Source organism: Falco rusticolus, chromosome W (genome assembly GCF_015220075.1).
Source record: "Falco rusticolus isolate bFalRus1 chromosome W, bFalRus1.pri, whole genome shotgun sequence".
NCBI classification, from domain to species: Eukaryota; Metazoa; Chordata; class Aves; order Falconiformes; family Falconidae; genus Falco; species Falco rusticolus.
In genome coordinates, this window is record NC_051209.1 from 4791036 (window position 1) to 4817242 (window position 26207).

At 42.7% G+C, this 26207-nt stretch overlaps 1 protein-coding gene and 1 long non-coding RNA gene across 3 annotated transcripts in view; one reads left to right on the forward strand and one right to left on the reverse strand.

The window, feature by feature from the left end:
- The first annotated feature begins 1534 nt into the window (after positions 1 to 1534).
- Positions 1535 to 10674, forward strand: LOC119140869 (iron-sulfur cluster assembly 1 homolog, mitochondrial-like). 2 transcript variants are annotated; one of them, XM_037372522.1, is made up of 4 exons: positions 1535 to 1776; positions 3255 to 3308; positions 5088 to 5193; positions 8941 to 10674. In XM_037372522.1, the coding sequence occupies exons 1-4, from the start codon at positions 1573 to 1575 to the stop codon at positions 9087 to 9089; spliced, it is 513 nt and encodes a 170-aa protein (XP_037228419.1). In that variant the 5' UTR covers positions 1535 to 1572; the 3' UTR covers positions 9090 to 10674. The 2 variants fall into 2 exon arrangements, with proteins under 2 accessions (XP_037228419.1, XP_037228418.1); XM_037372521.1 differs by having other exon boundaries at positions 1537 to 1821.
- Positions 10675 to 24359: 13685 nt separating this feature from the next.
- The window catches only part of LOC119140875, a 259111-nt gene continuing 257263 nt past the window's right edge, over positions 24360 to 26207 (reverse strand). Inside the window, exon 3 of the long non-coding RNA XR_005101763.1 lies at positions 24360 to 24575. This is a non-coding gene — a long non-coding RNA (uncharacterized LOC119140875). The remainder of the gene's footprint in view (positions 24576 to 26207) is intronic.

Consider the following 26207-nt stretch of genomic DNA (forward strand, 5'->3'; position numbering starts at 1 on the left):
ACTGTCTAAGAGTATATATTTGTATAAACAATAAAGGCCGTTTTGTCTGAACCCAGCCACGCAGACATAGTGTTTCTTTTCAGTCCGCCTCAACCTGCGTCACCACAGAGTGATGATTGGAAGCATACTAAGGGCATAAAAGAAGGTAAAGCTCTTCATATCTTCATGGTAAACTGTAAATGATGTATTAGTTGCATTCATACAGAAGCTTCCAGTTTATAAGCATACGTATTACTGACACCAGCTTCAGGCTGATAGAAGGTTTAAGGGCGCTGCCCCCCCCACCCCCCCCCACCCCCTGGTGTGTTTTAGATGAGAACATGTGCACAAGTTGCATATATTTTGTGTAGCTAAAGAAAAGGCCAGGTCAGATGGAGCTTTGAGCAACCTGATCTAGTGGAATGTGTCCTTGCCCATGGCAGGGGGTTTTGAACTAGATCAGGGGTCCTCAAACTATGGCCCGTGGGCTGGATACGGCCCCCCAGGGTCCTCAATCCGGCCCTCTGGTATTTACAGACCCCCCCCCGCCCCCCCCCCCCCCCCCCCGGGGGTTGGGGGGGGAAACCAAGCAGCCGCAGATGACCTCCTGCCACTTCATCCACGCGCCAGCCCCCTGTTTAAAAAGTTTGAGGACCCCTAAACTAGATGATCTTTAAGGTCCCTTCCAACCCAAACCATTCTATGATTCTAAAAAATGTAGCTTTTTTAAACATTGCTATCTGATTTTATATTTGCGGTGGAAGTACTATGCCTCAGTCATGGTGTTAGAAAGGAGTGGCATGATTCTGTATATTAAAAAAAATACCTGCACATTTACTATTAAGCTATTTAAAACTGGCTAAGCATGCAACGAGTTTGTTATCCAAACTACATCCAGTAATGAGATGCAGAAGTGTTGCTTGTGTTTCAACTTCGTAGATTAAAGGTAAATATAGGTTTAAAGTATTGTCATCCCTAACTGTAAGGGCTGCACAGTCACGCCTCTCCCTTACATACAGTGCAACTCTCCCACCTCACCTGCCCTGCCTATCCCTCCTGAACAGCCTGTAGCCCTCCATCCCAGCTCTCCAATCATGGGACTCATTCCACCAAGTCTCACTAATACCAATGACATCAGAGCTCTGGGAGCTGACCAACGCTTCCAGTTCATCCTGTTTGTCTCTCACACTGCATGTGTTGGCGCACAAGCATTTCAGATGTGCTCCTATGTCCTCAGTGCTCCCTGGAGCAGCATAAATGTACTAATTTGATTTTAGTGGGAGCCTGGGGTGGGGGTGGAATAGGGTTAAAAACTAGTATCTGATGCTAGATGCTGTTCCTGAAAAAAAAATCAAAGGGGAGATTTTATTTTTTCCCCTCCCCCTGCCTTCCCCTCGGGACTGCCAGTGGAGGCCCAAAGGGAAGGGCTTCCTACTCCTGCTCCCCTGGCGAAGTCTCAGCACCATCCGCCTGCTTATCTCTGCGAACAGCCCTCCTGCGTGCACCGCTCTTCCTTTCCTGGGTGCACAACATCCAAGAGTTTAAAATAAAAAGGCACGTACACACCACTTGGCAGCGGGGTTATAACAGTTGATGGCACGGCTCCTTCTCGGCAATAGCCGGGGAAGGAGGCAGGGCTGTTGCTGGTTGCCGATCATGGGCTGCTGCCCAATGGGGGTGGGCGCAGGGAGCGTGCTATGCGTCGTGGCGTCATGTCGGCTGTGCCTAGGGCAGATGGGAGAGGAAGGGGCTGAGATGGTCATGGCTTCGTCTGTCGTGAGGGCTACGGTGCGGGCCGTGAGTAAGAGGAAGATCCAGGCTACCCGCGCTGCCCTCACCCTGGTCAGTGCTGGAGACGTGGCGGGCTCCACCCTGCCCCATGGGATGCCGGTCACAGGCCTCTCTGATCTGTGCCTTTGTCCTGAGAGCGGGCCTTAGAACTGTGCCACGGGCAGGGCAGGGTTGAAGGGTTTCCCTCAGCCTGACTCTCTGTCCGCCCCGAGACAAATGCTACGCTGAGGCCTCTAGGCTGCTAGTGGCAGTGGGACGGCGTGGGCCGTGCTGTCGAGCCTCTGTACGTGGCTGGCGGTGCTGCACGACTGGCCCAGCAGCAGGCGAACCTGCGCCCGGCACTTCTGAGCGATGTCTCTGTGTAGGGCCGTAGTTGCCATCTGCGCGCTGGCGTTGGGATTTGGTCGCTAGGAAGGGTCTACAAGGAAGCGGAAAGGACTTATTCCCACTTGTGAGCTTGCCGGGGGCATTTGTGCTCCCAGTGAGGAGAAGACTCTGGTGTTTCCTCATCTGCACCTGTGTAGAGACAATGCTTGGGGAAAGCGGGTTTGTCTCGGGTCTCTGGCCTGATAACTGCTGGCAGGCAGTGGGGAAAGGGGGAAAGACCGGTGCACAGTCACTCTAAGAAGTATATTTATTCTGAAGAATGGAAATTCAGTACAGAAACTGGCAAGTAGGTTGCCTGTGTTAATTGAGAAAGCGGATTTACTAGTTGTGGCAGTATTGTAGAGGCCGTATGTACAGTTGGGAAGGCTTACTCCAGAGGGAGGTGCAGCCCTCTGCGTTGATGGGGGCAGACTAAGTATGTCTATAGTTCAGTCAGGGCAGGTAATTCCTGTATTGTAGTGATCTTGTAGCAACTGAACATTAGCTATTAGCACTAACTAGAAAAGGTATTCTAATGTAAACCTAGTAGAAGTTTTCTTTGTGTGTTTGAATCTGCTAGTAATACAAGCTTCACCTTACTCAATATCTTGGAAACTTGTAAGCATGTAAGGGGGGCTTTTTCATGTATATTTTGTGTATGTAGTCTTGCATTTCTGCAGCAACTAGATAGATCTATGTGAACTATGAGTTTATCTTCTGTAAAGTCATAGTTCCCCCCATAAGTTAATGGGAGCAGAAGGGAATAAACATTTCTGTGCCTGGCTGATTTTTTTTTTTCTGTAATGCATATATGACGACATTTTTACTAGAACAGAACTGTTTAATTGAGCTGTAGTAATTTTGCAGTATGTTTCTTGAGGCATTGGTTTCAACTAGAAGAAAGGCTAGTTGACAGTGTCCGATGGTTGGTGCTGTCGGTGGACTCTGCGGATAGGAGACAAAACTTAATTGTGCAATCAAATGTTGTCTTAGTTTACAAAAGTAACTTTTTATTTGCAGTGTGTGACTTGCATGTATTACAAAGTGTGTAACGTACTTGAATTTTAATTTATTTTTTTTAAACTAAAGTCAAGCATATGCATTTATCTGTCTTTCAGACCCCATCGGCTGCTCAGAAGATAAAACACCTTCTTAAAGATAAACCTGAGCATGTAAGTGCAAACAGGGCTATCTTGCAGATTATACTAAGGTATTGGCACTGCTGGTTATTATGAAGCATTTCTGGCTTAACCTAGCATCTTGAAATAAACACTTAAAAAACTTGGAGATGATGGTGTCTTGTTTTGGATGAGACTGTGTAAGTTTATCTATTGAGCTTCATTTCTATATAAAGTAAAATGCAGAAAATAATGGACTGTAATGACCTTTCACTGTACAGTTACTTTTGAGATGGGCAAAACTGAAGGGGGGGGGGGGAGCCACCTTAAGCTTGAAAAATATTTCTAAGCCATATTTTAATCAACTATTCTAGTATGGCATAGTGGTGACTTCTGGTAGGGCTAGAGATCTTCAGCTGTTGATACTAAGATGTTATTAATTTCTTGAAGGCTTTCTGGTTTTGAAATAGATAATAATGTTAGATCCATACCCTTTGGAAAAGGTATAATTCTTAGGAAATTTGCCAGACAATGTCTTTTTTTGTAAAATAATTGGTGTTTCAACAAATAGCTGATTGAGAATGTAATCTTCTCTTCTTGGGAAGAGTGCACAGTCTTGCTTTCTAACCATTATAAAAGCAAGCATTAGGCTTTCTTCTTTACAGCAAGTACTAGTTCAAGAAGACCATTTCCCTCAACTTTTGTATAAAACCCCATTGTTTCATTTGCTTCCTGCACATCTGCAACTAGCTAGACACTTAATTCTAATGTTTTAAACCATCCTAAAGAAGCCCAAAGCCTATAGCTTAGCAGATCAGTCATCCCCCTTGTTGTAAATGGTGTTCATGTTTTCCAACCCATTATTTCTAGCCCTTCTTGTAGAGGAGGGTATTTAGTCTGAAAAGAACAAGTGCTGTTTGTCTGAGATTCCACTTGTCATCAAGTGATGCATTTTGATATGTTTTTAATCATAACATTGGTTACATAGATTATTATACTTCTCAAATTATGTACTGAAAGCATTTGTGTGTGGAAAGGGGTATAGATACTTTTGGAAGATCCTTGTGCACAAATAATTTTCCAGTTCATTTTCAACAGCCTGTATCAACCTCTTCTACAGCCTTATCTCAGCTCTTGCATAGATGCTCTGTTTGATTTACAGGGTCATGTTAGATAATTGCAAATTATCCATTATCCACAAACATATTGACTAGGTTGGGCTTTAGTATTGATTAACACGGTAAATCAATAAGCTTACTTGCAAAAAGGAGAGGATTAAGTTTTAAGTGTGAATGGTAATGTGGATAATGAAGATCTTAAAGTAGTGTTTTCAGAACTTTGAAGTAGTAGATTTCTGATGGTCATTATAGGAGTTATGTAAAAATCTAGCAACTGCCCTTGGCTTGGCCTCACAACCTCATAATTATGTTACTCTCAACAATCTTAAAATAGTGCCTGAATTACCGTCTGAATCCATTTCCATTTGAAGTCACAAAAACATCTGTCTGAGGTTTGACTTTTATGAGATCAAACACCAAGGAGTGTCAACAGTTCATTACTTTGTTGAGGTTTTTTAATCCTTTGTTTTGTTTTGTTTTCAACATGCTTTAGGGCTTGGTCCACAGTAGCAAACATCTGATGTCTGCTTGGTAGTCAATTTTATATGAGGAAAAAATGTTACCTTTTAATCGATTAAACTAGTTTACTTCCCCCCCCCCCCTTAGCACTGGCCTTGAGGCAAGGGAGAAGAAATGCCAGCTTTTTGTTGTTCTGCATGCTTTTTTATTTTGGTATTCAAGAATAAGTTAAAAAAAAATAAATGTTTTATTTTAGGTAGGTGTGAAAGTAGGTGTTCGTACAAGAGGATGCAATGGACTTTCTTACACACTAGAATATACAAAGTCAAAGGGAGACTCTGATGAAGATGTAGTTCAAGATGGTGAGTTTCTGATGTAGTAAAGAAAAACTGCATGCGTGTGTGGGAAGAATAACCTAATTACAAGTTTGCCGAGGGACAGGTTAGGACTTCAAAGTAGCAAGTTATTGTAAGAGGTTCTAGTGCTCTGTTATAGGAGTTGTCACCTTGGTTTCTGTTGTGAGGATGTAGAAGTAATCAGTTAGCTAAATCTGCAGCTTTGTAGAGTGTGGATAACTGGCTAGCTGAAAAAGGTCACATAGACATAGTCCAGCTGGCTGGACAAAAATGCACATCGCACTCAGCTTATCTGAAGTAAAGCAAAAATACACTGTCCTTGGCTGTTTTTGTTACACAATAACAGGAAGATGGTGGTCGGTAAAGAATGTTGCAGGTGGGAACAGATAACTACAGAAGAGAAACTAGGGGCGGGCTTGGTATTTAGGCAACTAACCAATAATGAGCTTAACTTTTGTAATATGTATGAGCTAATTATAACAAGGCATAAAAGGTGACTGTAAGGGACAATAAACAAAGTCTGCTGATCACTCATATTGAGTGACTGTGTCTTCCCTCCGTCGCGACAGTAGAGGAAACAAGCAATATCCTCGGTCCAACCTTCATTCCATGCCCATGTTGGGATAAGTTGGAGTTCCCTATGATAACAACAAAAAAGCCTCTGTACTGGGTCAGAATAAATGCCCTAGCCCTTTATTCCTGTCTTTGGAGGCAGCCAATAGCAAATATCTGAGAGAATACAGAACAAGGCATGGACAGACGGATACCTTACTAATGTACCTAAAAGTACTTGACAAAGTAAAAGCTTTATTTGCAAAGTTTTCCCAACTATCTTCTATAGCTAGCCTTATAATCGACTTCTTTTTTTAAATGCCTTTATGCTTTTGATCTTGACGTTATTTTGTGACAATGCATTCTATAATTTTAATTAAGCATTATGTTTGAAACTGTTTTCTTAGGTTGGTATTGTGTGCTGGGTTGACCCTGGCTGGCTGCCAGGTGCCCACTAAGCTGCTCTATTACTCCCCCTCCTCAGCTGGACAGGGGAGAGAAAATATAATGTAAAGCTTGTGGGTCGAGATAAGGACAGGGAGATCACTTGGCAATTACAGTCATGAGCAAAACTGACTCAACTTGGGGAAATTGGTTTAGTTTATTACCATTCAAATCAGAGTAGGATAATGAGAAATAAAATCAAAACCACCACCTCAACTTCACTCCCAATTTCTCTACTCCCTCCTCCCGAGTGGCACAGGGGGACAGGGAATGGGGTCAGTTCATCACACGTTGTTTCTGCCACTCCTTCCTCCTCACATTCTTCCCCTGCTCCAGCATGGGGTCCCTCCCACGGAGCACAGTCCTCCAGGAACTTCTCCAACATGGGTCCTTCCCACGGGCTGCAGTTCTTCATGAACTGTTCCAGCGTGGGTCCCATCCACAGGGTGCAGTCCTTCAGGAACAGACTGCTCCAGCGTGGGTGTCCCCGTCCCGTGTCCTGTCCCCCCTCCCCCCGAGTTCACAAGTCCTGCCAGCAAACCTGCTTCAGTGCAGGCTTCCCACAGGTCCCAGCCTCCTTCAGGCATCCATCTGCTTCGGCGTGGGGTCCTCCACGGGCTGTAGATGGATATCTGTTCCACTGTGGACCTGCATGGGCTGCAGAGGAATCTCTGCTCCGGCGCCTGGAGCACCTCCTCCCACTCCTCCTTCACTGACCTTGGTGTCTGCAGAGTTGTTTCTCTCGTATATTCTCACTCCTCTCTCTAGCTGAAGTTGCTGGGTTGTTCGTTGTTTGGTTTTTTTTTCTTCTCCCCTCTTATTAAATATGTTATCACAGAGGTGCTACCACTGTCTCTGATTGGCTCGGCCTTGGCCAGCGGCAGGTCCGTCTTGGGGCTGGCTGGCATTGGTTCCATGGGACTTAGGGGAAGCTTCTGGCATCTTCTCGCAGAAGCCACCCCTGTAGCCCCCCTCCTGCTACCAAAACCTTGCCACGCAAACCCACTACAGCTTGCTGCCCGATAATTTCACTGAGTAGTCCCGTTGTAGGTCTATTGTTAAAGTACTGAAAGTTCCATACATCTTTCCAATTTTTATGGAACCTTCCCTTGGTGATATTTTTGTCAAGCATGAATTTTTAGGAAGGCATAATAATGTTTGTTTTGGCTTCTGTTCTTCTAAAATTTGCTAAATTTTTTTATACGTTATTGAACTGTGCTGCGTTTGCATCCAGAAAGATTACTTTTCAGCTGGTGGCAAAGTAGGAGATTTGAATAAGAGTAGGATATCACAGTTACTTTCTTACAGAAGCTATGCTGCTTGGCAGAGCTCAAATTCCAGCTGCCTTGAAAATATCTGTGACCAAATCTTAATATTTATTTTTTTTAGGTAACTTTTTTTTAAGATAACTTTTTAAGGAGCTTCAGCAAATGACTAAATTGAAATGGAGTAGATGAGATCAGGACTGCCACCTAATTTTGCAGGTGCTTCTTGACTTCAGATTTAGCTGGATCCTAGAGTTGCTTCTTCTTGCCTCCAGAGCTGCTCTGGCTTTACAGGGCTGAAAACACACTTTTCAGAAGGCAGTTCCTGGCTTGGTTCTTAAGGGAGATGACAGCAGTTTCCCTCAGTCACAACAGAGGCCTTAATCTCTGAAGCCAGATGATGTTTCAGTTGTGGCTGTGTCCCTTCTGTTTTACTTTGATTGCTTCTAGACAGTCTTCCACTGAAGGCTCTAACTTTTTATATAGCACAGTGAGCTGGTGGCTTTGGGTACCAACCCAATTCTCCTGGCTTTTAGTTAGCAAGTGCTGATGCTTAATACAGAATTGTGATTCTGCTTCAGGGTTCAGGTTCTCTCTCATTAGATTTAGCCTTCCCTGTGTATTACTGTCCAGGTTGACCAAGGAAAATGTGCTTAGATGCCCACAGACTTGACTTGTTTTACTAAAGTGTTCCATCTCAACTTCTACTATGATGAAACAGCTTTCCAGCACCCTCCTATAACTTAATGAGTTCTTGTCGCTGCTACTGACACTATTTTTAAACTTTTATTTTTATTATTTCCTAGTCTTATGGACAGCTAAAGCAGTCTATTCATACTAACCACTTTATACCATACTTGCAGTTTTAAAGTTCAATAACTTTCCAGGCTGGTAGATACTTTGCATACTTTAGAAAAAGGAGATCTTTCTAGTTCTGCAGATGAACTGCTAATTCTTACACCTTAAAGGTTATGATATCTTCAAAAGTTCGCACAGCTACCTTGGTATAGAATTCAATATTGCTAATAATTCATGTAGATCTAATAATGTTGGCAGAGCAAAGGACATTCCTTATGAGAGAAGGGTTCTTCGGTGTTTTTTTTTTTTTTAGGAATGCATAGGCTTTAAGAACAGTAGAAGAAAGTGGGTTACTGAATATAATGCATGGGAAAGGAAGTATCAAAGCTGAGACCCACATCCAAGTTCTACAACTGATTGCTCTGGGTATCGTGATTTTAAATCTGAATGAAAATAAATGCGCACATATACACAAATACCAGCACTAGACTGTTGCTAGAATTTTGTAGCTAGAGTTTGGGGGGGGGGGGGGAAGGAAGAAAAAAAGTGCCATATCTTAGGCTAGGGAAAATGAGTTCTATTGACATATTTTTGTATTTGGCTTCCACTTTTATCACTGGTTGGAACAACATTTCAAAGTAAATGATGAACGGTTTTGCTGTACGTAATTTTTTTTTTCTTTGTTGTCTTTAAGGGATTAGAATCTTTATTGAGAAGAAAGCACAGCTGACACTTCTAAGAACTGAAATGGACTATGTGGAAGACAAACTGTTCAGTGAATTTGTCTTCAGTAATCCAAACATCAAAGGAACATGTGGCTGTGGAGAAAGCTTTAACGTTTGAAATTTCAGGATGACTACTTTGACTTTGAAAGCCACAAAACACTTGCTGAATATGTGGCTTTCAAAAGCAAGTGCATTTTCTTCAGGTACTTAGGCTGTGCAGAGTGTGGATGCTATTAAGTGTGGAGTGGCTGGAAGACAACGGACATATTATGGGCAATCCAGATGGAATAACTTGGTTGTAATAACAGGCCGCAGCCCTAACAAGCTGCAGGTGTTGTTAAGAACATGTGCAAGGCCAAGGGAGATAGGGAGGCTGTGTGTTCGTGGAGAGGTGGGGGAGTTGTACGGAAAGATGAGAAAAAACAGGATGCCTGCACAAGGGGGGAGCAGCGTGTGGGCACCACACCGGGACCAATCATAAGGGAGGTGGAAGTGTGGAACGAGTAGTTTTAACCTATCACTTTTTACATAACAAAGCCTGTGTAGTGTGTTTATCTTTTGCTGAGAGTATAAATTTCTGTAAGTCTTTCAATAAAGTGGTGCCTGAAAAAGGGACCCTCTTGTCCATGCTTCCAGGAGCGAAGAGGTGGCTCAGAGGGGGCGGAAGAAGTCGGCCGTAGCAGGCACTGCCCCAGTGCCTGGGAAGGCATGCGCGCGCAACTGTTGGTATCTCGCCCTGATCAGTTGAGTGGTCAGGGAGGAGATGGGGTCCATGCTGAGCAAAGAAGCAGCGGCAGGGGTGAAGCTCCTCCAACATATCGTCTCTAAGAGAGGATTATCTTATGATGAGGGAAGCCTGACAAAGTTGCTGTCATGGGCTCGACAGCGAGGACTGATTCCCTCAGTGAGTGTGGCTTTTGAGTTAACAACCTGGGATAAGATCGGTGCTGCAATGTGGGAGGACATTAGTTCAGGCTCTAAAGAAAGTGTAAAATTCTCCACAATGTGGAGGTTGATTTTAGAGACTTTGAAAGAAATGAAAGTGGTCAGCAGATGATTCTATGATGCTGCCATGCAGGGGGACTCTGCGTCAGGAATGCATTTAGCACCTTGGTAGCAAATTCCGACTACTCTTTGCCAAGTGTGGACTAATTCTACTAAAAGTACTAAACCAGAGAAGGCTGTAAATTCCACCAACAGCATGAGCACTGAACCAGAGGAGGCTGTAAATTTCACCGACAGTGTGACTCTTCTCAACACACCATCAGCGATGGCGATTCTGTCCACACCTCCTCTACCCACAAAGCTTCTGTCACTGATTACAGCAACTCTCACAACACAGGACCAAGCGCAGGAAAAGGACAACTCGGACAATGATTCCATTGACACTGATAAACCTTTTGATCCAGTTCCTATAGATCTGGAAAAGGAGCTGGACCTCCCCACCTCACCGCCTCCCCCCATGCATTAACTGTATTTTCGGGGAGGGTGAAAGGGGGTCTGAGGGATTGGTGGCAGGAATGCAAGTGGGAAACACTTAAGCAAGGGCATTTGGGAGTCGCTATGGCATGTTCAGTATTTTGTCAGATAAATTAACGTCGAGAGTGGCAGCCTATACAATACGAGGCTTGTTAAAGAGTTAAACTGTAGAGGGATTTTTAAAGGACCGAGGACATATGTTACCATTGTCTGGGTTAGACAACCCAGGCCTGTTAGTTGAAGCTGCAGAGCAACTTTAAATTGTCCTTGGAACAAGCAGTGTGAGAAAGAAAACAAGCCATGAACAAACAAGTAGCCAGGTGCAGAGCAAGTCCTGGGAACCGCGAAATCAACACACTCTCATCAGCACACTCTGATCAGGCGCCTGCAGCATGCTCACCAATCAGCGACACGGACGCCCGCGTGACCAGAAACTTTTATCCAATCACCTGTGTGTAGAGTCGTGTGAGAGGTTGGTTTAAGTTATAAATATGACCTGTTTGTTTAGTAAAGGGAGCACGGCATGTAGCCATATTGCTGTGATTGTTGTGATTTGGCAGACTCTCCACGGGGGAACACTCTTCATTAAACAAAGCAGTGCGGGAAGGGAGGATTCATAATACATTTTCTATGTCCCTTCTTAAAGTAATTGCAGAGCCTTATACACTCACACTGCATGATTGGAAGTTATTGCTTCATATGTTACTAACTCTGATACAGTAAATGATGTGGTTATCTGATTTTTGTGAGCTATGTGTAGTGGCCTTGATTGAAAACCTTAGTCGGGGAATTGCTGTTAACTATGAGCTGTTGGCTGGAGAAAATAATTGTGCTGATTTTGTGACTCAGGCAAGGTATCCCAGGGACAACTATTTCCAAATGAAGGAGATGGCTATTAAAGCAGTCCGGATGCGGGAGTCTTGCCACAGTCTTGCAGGGTCCTAGAGAGTCATATACTAACTTTATTGATTGGCTTCAGAATATTTTGCAACAAGTCGAGCATGAGGAAGCTCGAGGGTTGCTTTAAAAACAACTAGCTATGATAATGCCAATGAAAATTGTAAACAGGCAACTTTCACAATCTCAACCCCAACATGTGTTAAATGATTGTAACGCAGAACTCACAGCAGACTGTAACTCTCAGGCTGAGTTCTGGAATGTAGCATAACACTTTTTTTTTTTTTTTTTGCTTCTCTAATCTCTTCTGTAAGAACAGTACACACTCTTAACTTGCTTAGTGATAAATAGATGTCTGCATGCTTCTAGTGATATATAGCTGTGTAAATGCATGAATGATTTCTGCCCTGAGCCTAGTGGTGCATGCAGCTGCGGTTTGTGTCCAGGCTCAGAGATGTAAATATGAGCTTCCCTGTTACAAAAAAAAAAAAAAAAAAGAAAAAAAAGAGAAATAAAGGGAATGACCCCAGAGGCACATTCAGAGAAAGCATGCTATGTTTTGAACTTTTTGAAAATCTCTGTCGACCATGCGGTGCCTCCCATTGTGCGACACTTTTTGTCAATTGGTGACAAGCAGTAAAAGCACGAAGGTGTCTTAGTACGCATGAAAGACTCTCGTACTGGGCATTGGTCAGGACCGCATGAATTTTTAACTTGAGGGAGAGGTTATGCTTGTGTTTCTACAGATGAAGGTCTGCGATGGATACCTGCTCACTGTGTGCGGCCTGAGCTTAGCATGCCAGACTGTGGGAGCACTGCTGCCACCAGTCAACCCAACAACTAATGTGTGGTCTCCTTACTGAACCAGTCCTTGTTTGGTGTACCCTTCCTGACTTGCAGACATTGTTGCAAAAAAGTAAATGCATGTGGGGAATGAAGAATCTTACTGAAAGCCTTGATATTAGGGATAATTGATTACCTCTGTGTAATGTTAATCCAAAAGCATGTAATGATGTAGTTGATTTATGGAACTGGTGGGAACATATTGCAGCGGTTCTTCTCTTATCCGGAGCAACAGCAGGGAAAGCATTAAAGAGTTAAATCACCTTGCTTGTTAGGCAGTTAAGAATGTGAGTCAAATTTGCCACCATTACATACAAAACAGAGCAACTATTGGCTTTTTGTTGTTGGCTCAAGGACTCGTCTGTGAGGATTTTGATGGTATGTGCTGCGTGGATTTTAGGCGCCCCATTGCAGCAACATGTTATCAAAATCTGAGAAAATGTCAGCCTTTTTGGCATCAATTCACTCAATTGGCAGTATTGTTTGTTTGCTATTACCTTGGTTGCCATCATTTTTGCAAGGGCCCTGCAGAACATGGCAAACCTGGTACTAGCTGTTCAAAACCAAAAAGGGGTCTGGATTGCTCAAAAACAAAAAGGGGGATTTGTGGAGTGGCTGGAAGACAATGGACATATTATGAGCAATCCAGATGGAATAACTTGGTTGTAATAACAGGCCGCAGCCCTAACAAGCTGCAGGTGTTGTTAAGAACATGTGCAAGGCCAAGGGAGATAGGGAGGCTGTGTGTTCGCGGAGAGATGGGGGAGTTGTACGGAAAGATGAGAAAAAACAGGATGCCTGCACAGGGGGGGAGCAGCGTGTGGTCACCACACCGGGACCAATCATAAGGGAGGTGGAAGCGTGGAACGAGTAGTTTTAACCTATCACTTTTTACATAACAAAGCCTGTGTAGCATGTTTATCTTTTGCTGAGAGTATAAATTGCTGTAAGTCTTTCAATAAAGTGGCACTAACTTGATCACATTGGTCATATAAGTTGTGTCCGAGCCTTCTGCGTCAACAATTAAGGAAAATAAGGTTAATTCATTTTGAAAATTTAAATTGTGTGTTAAATCCATGCGCTGATGTTTTTACACTGCATCTTGTTATTAATTGGAACCCAGAAGGTAAGAACATTAAGTGATGTGGCACTTCTGTATGTTCATGTACCATGGAAATAAAATCTTGCTGTTTTTTTCCTTTGCCACTTACTTTGTCCACTCCACTTGCACTTCCCCATCCAAAAGCCATCTGCAAGAATATATTGGCTATTTATTCTGATTTGAGTTGGAAAACAACAACAAAACCCCCAAAACACTTCTATATTTGTGTGTGTTTAAATATGTATATATGCAGACACCCACTCTTCAGCCAGTGAGCTCCGACTCGCCACCGCCGCAGCACAGGATTGGACCTGGCTGTCCGACATGAAGTAATTATTAGAGATACTAAAGTAACAGTATTGCCAACTGGGGTATATGACCCTATTGGCAAAGGAATGCATGCATTATTTATTGGATGGTCATCTACCACCAAATTAGGTCTTTTTGTTTTACCGAGTATTATTGATGCTGACTATACACGAGAAATACAAATCATGTCCTGGTCACCGGCACCACCTTGCCACATTCCAGCAGAGCAGCGGATAGCTCAGTTAGTGCCATTTTATGGTCCCACGGCAAATGGACAGGGAAAAAGGAGGGGGAAAGCAGGCTTTGGTAGCACAGGAGCCCCTCAGGTATACTGGTCCACAACGATAAAACAAAGCCAGCCTTTTTTGTCATGCTATATTCAAGGCAAAAAATTTCAAGGTTTACTAGACACTGGAGCTGATGTATCTATTATCAAGAGCTCTGAATGGCCCCCGGAATGGCCAACAAAGGAGTCTGCATCCACTATTCTTGGGGTGGGTGGAATGCAAAGACCTCGACAGAGCACTTATTTATTAACTATTCAAGGGCCACAGGGGCAGCTGGCTCAGCCGCTCCATTTGTTATGCTAGTGCCATGCACCTTGTGGGGTCACAATATACTCAGTCAGTTTGGAACTATTATTCATGTAAATGAACCAGACAGGGTGTCTTTTTCGTAGGGGTCACTGCACAGCCGTCCAACCCAGATTTATCACTGTCAGTTATTAAGCTTTCCTGGCTCTCCAACAAGCCGGTATGGGTTGACCAGTGGCCCCTGCATAAAGAACAGCTTGAACATCTTTATCATTTGGTAGATGAGCAGCTAAAAGCAGGACATATCCAGCCCACAAATAGCCCTTGGAATACCCCGGTGTTTTGCATCCCCAAGAAAAGTGGAAAATGGAGGATGCTGCATGATTTGAGAGTTGTTAATGCTGTAATCGAACCTATGGAAGGTCTTCAGCCAGGGTTGCCATCACCAGCAATGCTACCTGGTGATTGGCCTCTCATGGTAACTGACTTAAAAGACTGGTTTATTACTATTCCCCTGCATCTGGATGATGCACCTCGGTTTGTCTTTTCGATACTGGCAATCAATCAACAAGAACCCATGCGGAGATATCACTGGACTGTGCTTCCTCAGGGCATGTGCAACAGTCCCAGGATGTGCCAGCTTACAGTTGCCTCTGCCCTTCACAGGGTTTGTTGTGACAATCCTTCTGTGATTATATACCACTATATGGATGACATCTTAATAGCTGCTGAAGCAGAGGAGGCAGCTCATTCAGCTGCTATGCAGGTACGATTTGGCTGTTAATGAAGCAGGGTTACAGACTGCAGAAGAAAAGGTTCAGCGTACTCAACCCTGGAAATACCTCAGCTGGCAGATCACTCAGCAGGAAATCCGACCCCAACCTGTAGTTCTCAACACCCTGAAAATTCGGACACTTAATGATCTGCAAAAACTATTGGGAGCCATTAATTGGTTGCACCCTGTTCTGGGACTTACTACTGAGGATTTACATACCCTATTTCAACAATTGAAGGGGAATCCTGATCTTAACTCTCCACAAACTCTGACATCAGAAAGCATTCACGCTTTGAGGAAAGTTGCTAATGCAATCGAATGACGTCAATGCTTTTGCCGGTTTTGAGATCAGCCTATGTATCTAGCTATCGTTCCCAGTGACTTTCAAGCCTTTGCTGTTATTTTTCAATGGAATAAACAATCTTCAGATCTCTTGTGGGTACTGGAGTGGGTGTTTTTACCGCATACCTTGCGAAAGACTGTAACCACAATAACTGAACTGTTTGCACAATTGATTCAACGAGGGAGAACAAGGCTCCAAATGATTAGTGGACAGGATCCTGATGTGATATATTTTCCTGCCCCTAAGGAAAACCTGGACTGGTTGTTAACGCAAAGACATGATATACAAAGTGCATTAGCAGACTTTGCGGGGCAATTATCTCTTCATTATCCTAAACATAAAATATGGACTGACATTCGACATTTGCCCTTATAGGGCCAATGATAATTTAGTGAGATGTCGGTCGATGGCATCACTGTTTTTACAGATGCATCTGGAGAAACAAAGAAGGCAATAATTGCCTGGAAGAAACCTGCTGATTCTAAATGGTCAACTGAGGAACACCGGTGCGCTCAAGGATCTACCCAGGTTATTGAGCTTGTTGCGGTGAATATGGCTTTAGAACGCTTTGTGCAGGAACCCTTGAATATTGTTACAGACTCCATGTACGTTGCTGGACTTAAGCTACTTATCGACTGTTCCTACCTAAAAGAAGTTTCCAATCCTCTCCTCATGAAGGAACTTAGAACTCTGTGGACATCGGTGAATCATCGTACTCACAATTATTATGTGTTGCATGTTAGGTACCACACGGATCTTCCGGGACCCATATTTGAAGGCAACAATGTAGCAGATTTTCACACTATGTCTGCTGTTGTGCCTAACCTGTATGAACAAGCATGTATTTCTCATAGCTTTTATCATCAAAATGCATGTGCTTTGAAAAGACAGTTCCAGCTCACTCTCTAACAGGCTCGTGACATTACCCTATCTTGCCCTGATTGCCAGAGAGTGATCCCCTTGCCCTCAAAGGAAGGAGTTAACCCGAAGGGTATACACTCTAATGAACTGTGGCAATCCGATGTCACTCACTTTGTGGAGTTTGGGAAACTGAAATATGTGAATGTCTTGTAGATACCTTTTCAGGTTATATTGTTACCACGGCTCATGCCAGGAAAAGAGTCGTGATGTTTACAAACATTGGCTAACATGTTTCGCCATCTGTGGAGTGGCTAGAAGAGAATGGGCATATTATGAGCAATCCAGACCAAGTGGCCTCATTGTAACAACAGGCTGCAGCTGTTGTGAAGGACATATGCAAGGCCAAGGGAGACAAAGAAACTGTGTACTGGCAGAGAGATAAGAAAGTTGACCTATTAAGGAACTGTACGTGGGAAAGAGATAAAGGAGTTGGACTGAAAAATAAGAAAATAGAATGTCAAAACAGAATGTAGGCAGGAGCATGGATACCATGCCGTGACCAATCATAGAGTGCAGGAGAGTGAATAGACAAGCAGCTTTAGCCTATTAGCAATCTAGAAGCAATGTGTGTGCTTTGTGCTAGTGTATAAATTGCTGTGTATCCCTTAATAAAGTGGCACTAACTTGATCACATTGGCCGTATAAGTTGTGTCCGAACCTTCTGCATCAACAGCCATCCTTGCCGTGCCCCCAAAAATCAATACTGATAATGGGCCTGCTTATATAGTGCAACGAACTGCCAAATTTATGCAGCAGTGGGGAGTTCTTCATACTACGGGAATTCCTCACTCCCCCACCGGTCAAGCCATTATTGAAAGAGCTCAACCCTCCCTGAAGTACGTTAAATAAACAAAAAAGGGGGAGCAGGGGTCAGGACTCTCCACAAGACAGATTATGGAAGGCCACCTTTGTTTTGAACTTTTAAAATCATAACAAAGATGACCAAACCCGTTATGATCGTCAATTTTTCCTGCAGCAGGAACTGTTAGAAAAAACACCTGTTATGATTCGAAACCTGGTGATGGGGGAATGGGAGGGTCCTACGCATCTGATAAAGTGGGGTCAGGGTTATGCTTGTGTTTCTACAGGAAACCAGTTCTGATGGGTCCCCATGCGTTGTATTCGGCCTTTCTTGTCATCCTCACTTGCAATCCAGGGATAGGCTCCTATCACCCACCTGCTTTACCCGACACCTATGTCTGGTTTACCCTCGCCAATGCAACCAATCAGTCTACACTGTGCATTGACCTTACCAGTCAGTCAACAGTTTATCGAAATAAATCCGCCTGGTGCAAGTATACCACCCCCAGAACAGTAAACCCGGGAATTTCCTCTATAGGCCTTCTGAACAATACCTTCTTGATTTGTGGGGACAGGGCCTGGATGGGAATTCTGGGCAGGGCAGTGGGGGGGCCTTGTACCTTTGGTAAGCTTTCTTTCTTTCACCCAGCTACACACGGCCTTTGCCTTGTCGCAATTAGCAAGCAAAAAAGAGGAGGATAGAGAATGTCTGAAGAGAGATATATGAGAGGAGTATGGAGAATGTCTAACCTGGCAGGAGATGAGAGAACAGCTAGGTATTGTGAAGGAGAGTAAGAAAGACATGTAACTGCATGAATGGTTTCTGCCCTCAGCCTGGTGGTGCATACAGCTGGAATTTGTATCGGGGCTCAGAGATATAAATATGAGCTTCTCTGTACAATAAAGTGTCTCTGGTTGCTTAAAAAAAAAAAAAGTTACTTTAATAAGACTTAAAAAACCAATTGTGAACATAAGAATTTAAATTTTTTCTCAATTACTCTTCTGTTTCTAGAAATACACTTTTTCATCATATGTGTTTTTCAGTTAAGGGGTAAAATGTGGAAACTAGTTGTTAGGATGACAACTGCAACCTAATCTAATTCCAAGCAATTTGTGATAAAATGAAATTCTGAATTTTGTTCATAAATTAGAATGGAGTTCTCAACCTTTTTATTTCCCTGTTTGTGTATAGTAAAAAAAAACACAAAAACCCCACAAAGCAACCAGAACATTTTGAGAAGCTTCTTGAGTTAACTTCTACATTTAATTCCGGTAACGATCTAAATGTGTTCATTCAGCTGTTTGTTGAGTTTTAAGTTTTCATTGTATGCTTTCAGGTTCTCTGAAAAGCAGCAATAACAGTTGAACAATTATTTAAAGTAAAACTTTGTTCTACACTATTTCCACTTCCATGCTTCAGAATGGAGGCACAGTGAAACACTTGCCCAAGTGCAAGATTTCAAGAGCTTTTAAGTAGGTTTTATCTTTTCTTTAGGACAGAAAATGTTTTGTAGCAGCTTATATATATAGAATTTGCAAGTTAAGCACAATTTCTCATGCTCATTCATTTTATTAAGTTTCTGTTAAAATATTTTCATAAAATTTCCATAGCTTATTGCATGTTCTTATAAATAATCATAAATCTATATGTTGACCTCTGTATGAAATGCGCTGTTAACAAAAGATTTACATTTTGTGAACTTGATTGAAATGTACAAATGTACACATAAAATAAGGCTAAAATTGGTAATTAAGTGATGAAAGAAAAAAAAGGGAACAAACAGTCCATAACATGTTAAAGCAACCTTTTGAAAAAACAAAAAGGGGGAATTGTAGGGAACTGAGACAGTGGGTTGTTTGACATTGATAATGTGCAGCTGTGACCTTGCTTTGATGATGTGCAGCCATGATCCTGCAGCAAAGAGGTAAATAACTTTGAGTGTGAGAAGAAACCTGGATGAGACAAACAAAGGAGGAATGTGATCTCACCTCTAGAAGATAAGGAAACAGCATGAACAGCAGAGTAGCCTATAGTGAAAAGCAGCTGGGCATCTGGACAGTAGAGTTTGACCAATAGTAAAGCTTTTAGCAGGGTGCGTACAGAGTATGAACTTATAAAAGCTGTAACTAACTAACAATAAATGTCTTTGCTTCACAATCCTTGCAAAGTCCGTGCCTCGTACGCCACATGTCTGCATTTTGCTGACTCCTCATCTCTTTTGTTCAGACTGTCAAATTTCTGTCCGCTCCAGCAGTCCATAATTGCTAGTAAGCATTTAGTAGTAGCTTCAAGTTCTTTGCCCATTTCTCATCTTTCTCCTGCTAAACTCTCCTTCTGTGTCTCTTCTTAGGTCCCCCTTTTAATAACATGTTCTAGAAGAAAACTCCTTTTTTAGTGTCCATTAAGTATTTCTAGGGTTAGTAAGACTGAGGGGGGAAAAAGAGTTGCAAGGAGCTCACTCCTTCTCATGCAGCAGCATGCAAATGCATAATCCAAACGAAGAGTTATTAATGTAAATTAATTGTATTGATTTAAAAATGTGGACATATATGGTAGCTAGAAATTGCAGAAGTCTCTTATCCCTGATTTTGCCTTTTCTGCAACACTGAATTTTGTTAGAACTTTCTGTTACTGGGAAACAATAAATTGTAATCTGATCCCTCAGTCATCCAGAAATAAACATTTTTATTCACTCCAAAAGAAAAGTTAGTCATGTAAAATGAATTGGCATAAAAAAATTGAAGAGGAGACTGGAAAACAAAGCAAGCATTACAAAATTCAAAGTGTTTGTTTATTGTATAGTGTTAGATTGTGTGGAGGGCTCGATCTTGAATTAGCACTGGATTTGCCTTGTAATGTAATTAAAATCAGATAACGGTATGACATCCTGGCAATGGTTTGAATTCAAACTTCAATACAGAATGAATTTCTATAATGTACCTTTCTTCCATATGACTATCATGTGTCAGATCCTGTATTAAAGCTGTTTAAACTAAACTTGAAGCCTAAAGTGAAATGTGAAAATTATCAATCACTAAGCAGACTTTTCCATCTGGGATTCATAGGACCGAACTTGGACAAGAGTGGGATGGCTAATATGATTGCTTTTCATTGATCGCCTCTACTCCAAGTATTATGACCTCAATATACCACTGAAACCATTATTATTTTCTGGGTTTCATAGAGCTTATAGTGTATTGGGCTTGTGGAGTAATGTTTTGATAGCGGGGGGCTGCAAGAGTGGCTTCTGTGAGAAAATGCCAGACGCTTCGCTCATGTCCAACAGAGCCAATGCCAGCCGACTCCAAGACAGACTGGCTGCTGGCCAAGGCTGAGGCAATCAGTGACCGTTATAGCACCTCTGTGATAACATATTTAAGGAGGCAGAGAAAAACCTGCGCAATTGCAGCCAGAAGAGAGGAGTGAAAATGTGTAACAACTCTGCAGACAACAAGGTCAGTGAAGGAGGAGGGGGAGGAGGCACTCTAGGCACTGGAGCAGAGATTCCCCTACAGCCCATGGATAAGACCATGGTGAAGTAGGTTGTGTCCCTGCAGCCCATGGAGGTCCATGGTGGAGCAGATATCCACCTGCAGCCTGTGGAGGACCCCATACCGGAGCAGGTAGATGTGTCCTGAAGGAGGCTGTGACTCTGCGTAGAGCCCGTGCTGGAGCAGGCTACTTGCAGGACCTGTGGACCCATGGAGAGGAACCCATGCTGGAGCAGATTTGCTGGAAGGACTTGTGGCCCTGTGGGAGACCCACACTGGAGCAGTTTGTGAAGAACTGCAGCCCATGGGAAGGACACAGACTGGAGAAGTTTGTGGAGGACTGTCTCCCATGGGTGGGCGAAGAGGTTCCCCCGTGGAGAGTCTGCCAAATCACGACAATCACACCAATATGGCTACATGCTGTGCTCCCTTTATTAAACAAACAGGTCATATTTATAACTTAAACCGACCGCTCACACGGCTCTACACACAGGTGATTGGATAAAAGTTTCTGGTCACGCAGTCGTCCGTGTCGCTGATTGGTGAGCATGCTGCAGGCGCCTGATCAGAGTGTGCCGATGAGAGTGTGTTGATTTCTCCGTTCCCAGAACTTGCTCTGCAACTGGCTTCTTGTTTGTGCATAGCTTGTTTTCTTTCTCACACTGCTTGTTTCAAGGACAATTTAAAGTTGCTCTGCAGTTTCAACTAACAGGCCTGGGTTGTCCAACCCGGACAATGGTAACATATGCCCTCGGTCCTTTAAAAATTCCTCTACATATCCCCCTTTTTCTTTTTGGACAACCCATGTCTGTTTCACAATAGATGTTAAACCTTTCTTCAAACAAGAAAATAAACAAGCAAAAATTAAAAGCATTACAACATGATTATAACAAAGTGTATTCCTTCCATCAATAACGTCTTTAACCAACCTGTTATCCCCAGTACTCTCAACCATTCATCAAAGGGATTATCATCAGCAAGAATATGCTTCATGTTTTCCTGCAGTTGTGACAACTTCTTGTGTATTGATATGGAATGATCAGAAAGGTTCATACAACACATCCCTTCAAAATCTTCACAATCGTGTCCATGTGCTAATAACAAAAAACCCCTATTGCAGCTCTATTTTGTAATGTACCATGCCTAACACTATCTACATCAAGCAATAATGAACTTAAAATCTGCAATGTAAGATTAAATTGTTTCTCTCCCCAACACACTAATTTTCGTATATTTTTAGCATTTAATGCTGCCATTTGGACTCATACATGTACCATTCTGATTGGAAGTCATATTCACAGCTTTAACATTCCAAAACCCATCAAAATTTGTTTCATTCTCTTGCAGGGGAATACCAATTAAACAAGTTCTAAAGGGGTTGTCTGCCTGTTGCAGACTTAAACAAAAGTCTGTTATTCCCATATTTGCCCATGTCACCCATATGTTTGTCCTAGGCAAGATGTCAAAAATACTTTGGCCAATGGGTAAAAAATTCATCAAGACCGTAAACCAAGTCCACCACTCAAACATGTTTACTCCTAAAATTTTCACAATTATTTATTTTTTTTACATTCCAGACCACAAATCTGTGCTTTCACAGATTCTGAAGATGTGTACTGTCTCCAATCAGCATGGTATTGCACTATTCGTATGTTTTCTCTTGCTTCACGCCCAGTTACTAATAAAACGCACAGTACTCAATTTACTGTCCACACACTCTTCAGACCATTTACATTTAAGCTTTGGCTTACAGAACCGTTTTACCCCACATAGCATATATATGCATAATACCTGAGGTTTACATCCTTTACAACATAGACAGTTTATTCTGTCTGCTCACTCTGAGTCTTCTCTTCCATCTTCTGATCTTGACATACAGGTCGCACAAACTTGCTAGGGACCCATATAGGTCCTTTATCTGTGGAGATACAAAAATAACCTCTACCGATAAATAACACCGGATTAGGTCTTTCCCATAACCTGAAGCCATGTTTTTATACAAAGCATTCAAAGCAGGAACTGTTGTTGTTTGGTTCCCTCATGCTGTTTGGTGATCTATAACAACAGCGCTGTACTACACCAACTACGTACTATGAGTCTGATACTATGTGTACAGGTGCGTTGTTCCAGCTTCCCAATGCCCAACACAGTGCTTTCAGTTCTAAGGTTTGAAGGTTGTCCCGTGGTTCACCGGTGATCACGTGTTTCTGCCACTGATTATCGGATCTCCATACACACGCAGCCTTCTTCATCTTTTGTCCTGTAACTGTAAACACCGTTTGCCGTTCAACTGGTCCTTTTGAGCATAACGGTCTCGCAATCCACTGATAATGCTCTAACATCTTCCAGAGGGGTCTTTTTGGCCGGTTGTTGTGTGCAACACCTGTATAGCCCATCAAGGCTTACTGTATGGCTGTTGAATGTCTCAGGAGCCACTCATAATCATCACCATGGACTGGAACACTGATATCTGCCGGTTCAGTCCCATCAATTTCAACAATCCTGTCTCTTCCTTTTCTCACCAAGGCTTCAGGGCAACTTAAAATACACCTGGGTTGCAATGGCAAAATAACCACTCTAAAACGATCGCTGTATTTTCCCCCTTTTTCTTTTGCCATTGCAAAATCAGGGCAAAAGGTGAAGTGGGAACATTACAAACCAAAAAGGATAATGGATGATTTGCCATTCGGTGACCACACCAGCCAGTCTGAATCTCGCGGGACACAACTTCTAGGGCAGCCCGCTGTTCTGGTGAACAAGTTTGAGGACTGTTGGTTTCGGTGCCATGCAACCAGGATCGGAACGGTTGCAAATCATCGTTAGTGAGGCCAACTATATTATGAACCCACTGTAGATCTCCTAAAAGCCTTTGAGCATCATGCCGATTAGCTATTTGTGTAGTAAGAGTTACCTTCTGTGGTCGGATCTGAGCATACGAGATGAGCCAGCCTAGATATTTCCATGGGGCTGAACGCTGAACCTTCTCAGGCGCCACAACCAAACCACATGATAGAAGGTGGTCAGCAATCCATTTCATTTGATCATCTGAAATCCCTTGTTCAGCGGCCAATAAAATATCGTCCATATAATGGTAGATCAGGATGTGAGGCCAACGCTGCCGTACTGGAACAAGTGCCCAATCTACAAAAGTCTGACACATCGTAGGAGAGTTCTTCATTCCTTGTGGTAAGACAACCCATTCATACTGTTTGACCGGGGCGGCACGATTTATTGATGGCAGAGTGAATGCAAATCTTTGCATGTCGTCAGGATGTAAGGGAATTGTAAAGAAACAGTCTTTCAAGTCTATCATGACAATTTGCCAATTCTGAGGGTTCATCGTAGGAGTTGGAAGACCAGGTTGTAATTCTCCCATTGCCAACATTTTAACATTAGCCTTCCGTAAATCATGCAATAAACTGTATGATCTGTTGTGCAGCCTCTGAACACAGACTATGAGTGGTGACCGTTTCCTTTGCCTGTTGCAATATTTTCCAATCATGCTGTTTCCAATTATGTGTACCAAGATTTTTAACCACTACTGGACAAGCTAACGAGCTAGTCACCTGCCAGTCACCCTCTAAAATAGCACCACGAACAACACCGGACCAACGCTGTAGAATTGGATCTTTTCTCGAGTTCAGCATCAGAGGGGTTGTTGGGCTAACTGGAGGAACTACAGGTATTGAGGTAGTAGGCAGGTTCATTTCAACTCGCTTTTCCAGTTTTCTTAATTTATCTATTACCTCCTGTAAAGTCTTCTCTGTATTTTTATCACAAAGTTTCTCCCTGCTTTCCTCAAATTTGTCCGATGATGTTTCAGGAAGAGGAGGATACGACATGGGACGGCGCTTTTGCCCGCCCTTGATTTGATCTGCAAGCCGTAGCCGCCCTCCTTTTTGGCCTTGCTCCACTCACAGCTCCAATTGCTGCAGCATGACTCGCTGCTCCTCCTTCCTGGGGAGGCTCAACAGGCTCTTCCGGTTTCAGCTCAGTTACAACAGACCCCCGAGGAGTAACCTCCTGTTTGTCTGCTGTCTTATCTAAGAACTACTGTACTGTTGAACACGCAGAGGCTGACATACCCTTCCTAGGACGAGTATGCCCAACTCCGAAAAATGTAGCCAAGAGAGAAGGCTTAGGTGAATCACCCTTCTGCTCTATTGGCTTTTCTACCACATCTCCTCCCAATGCTTCTATAGCTACCGCCGCTACTTTCTTTTCCACCTTCATAGTTTCCAGAGTGTTAATTATAGACCACCACATAGCTCCTAACGCTTTAGCTTCTTTTCCTTTCTTACCTAACTCGATTGTAGTATCCCAGAGGCAATTTCCCACTTATCTCCATTCCGTAATACTAAACAATAATGTGGTCTCGGGAATCTTATCCTTTTTTTGTGCCCAGCGAACTAAAGCTTCCACTTCTTTTTCTTTAGTGCTCTCACCTCTCTTAAAGAGGATACTAGTTAAGAGCTTAATTGCCACGTCTAATTCCATCATGGTCTTCCTTAGTGCTCTTGTTACCGAAATCTCGGAATAAAGAACTTATCAACACCAATGTGATGCAGATAAGCAGACACTTCTTTATCAACAGCCAGGTGCATGAGTGAGTCCTCTCATGATCAACGCACACCAAGTTTCAAAATCATACATCTTATATAGGACTTATACATATTCATTAAGTATTCATGCATAAACATAGTATTTCCCGAAAATCATTAACATACTCTCCTTCCATATCCGATTCTGTGCAGTAAAGGTTCAAAAGGTCTAGAAATGGGTCTGGGGTATTATTCGGCTAGGTGGTACATGAGTTGGTGGTCGCAATACCCCCTGCCGGAATTACCTTTTACCTACATTCACTGTTTCTTGGCAGGTAACTATGAGTTGCTTCATTCGACTCTCCCCAGTTCCCATTAATTCTACATTCTGACATCTCAATACTTTCTCTTAGGCTACACATAAACACTGTATCCAATTAGGAAACTGTTATCTAAATTCTAATCATTCCTACTAGGTGATTCTGACCCTTGGTACGGGGCTGTAGAGGATTTCATAGTAGCTGTCGGTTGCTATGCAAACACAAATTCCATTAAAATATTTCTTATAACTCTATATTCCTAATCAAATGTGGTTAATTAATTCTAACTAATAGCAGATATAAAACACTCTCCCCTCTCTCAGAGAGGATATCAGTTGAGAGCCCTGCCGCGTTTTTTTTTGTCGCGGTCTTCATAGCTTCTGTGTGGTGACACAAGTCTGTCGCGACGGAGGGAAGACACAGTCACTCAATATGAGTGATCAGCAGACTTCATTTATTGTCCCTTACAGTCACCTTTTATGCCTTGTTATAATTAGCTCATACATATTACAAAAGTTAAGCTCATTATTGGTTAGTTACCTAAATATCAAGTCCGCCCCTAGTTTCTGTTCTGTAGTTATCTGTTCCCACCTGCAACATTCTTTTCCCACCAAAATCTTCCTGTTATTTTGTAACTTTTGCTTTACTTCAGATAAGCTGAGAGCGATGTGCATTTTTGTCCAGCCAGCTGGACAATGTCTATGAGACCTTTTTCAGCTAGCCAGTTATCCACAATTGCCCCGTTTTTATTTTGGGCGACACAGGCTTGGTTGACCATTTTCAATAACAGCGTTTTAACACAGGAAAATACATAGCCAACTTATAAAATCTCAGTTCAGAAGTATAATTCCTGAAATACTTGAAAAATAAAGTTAGCTTG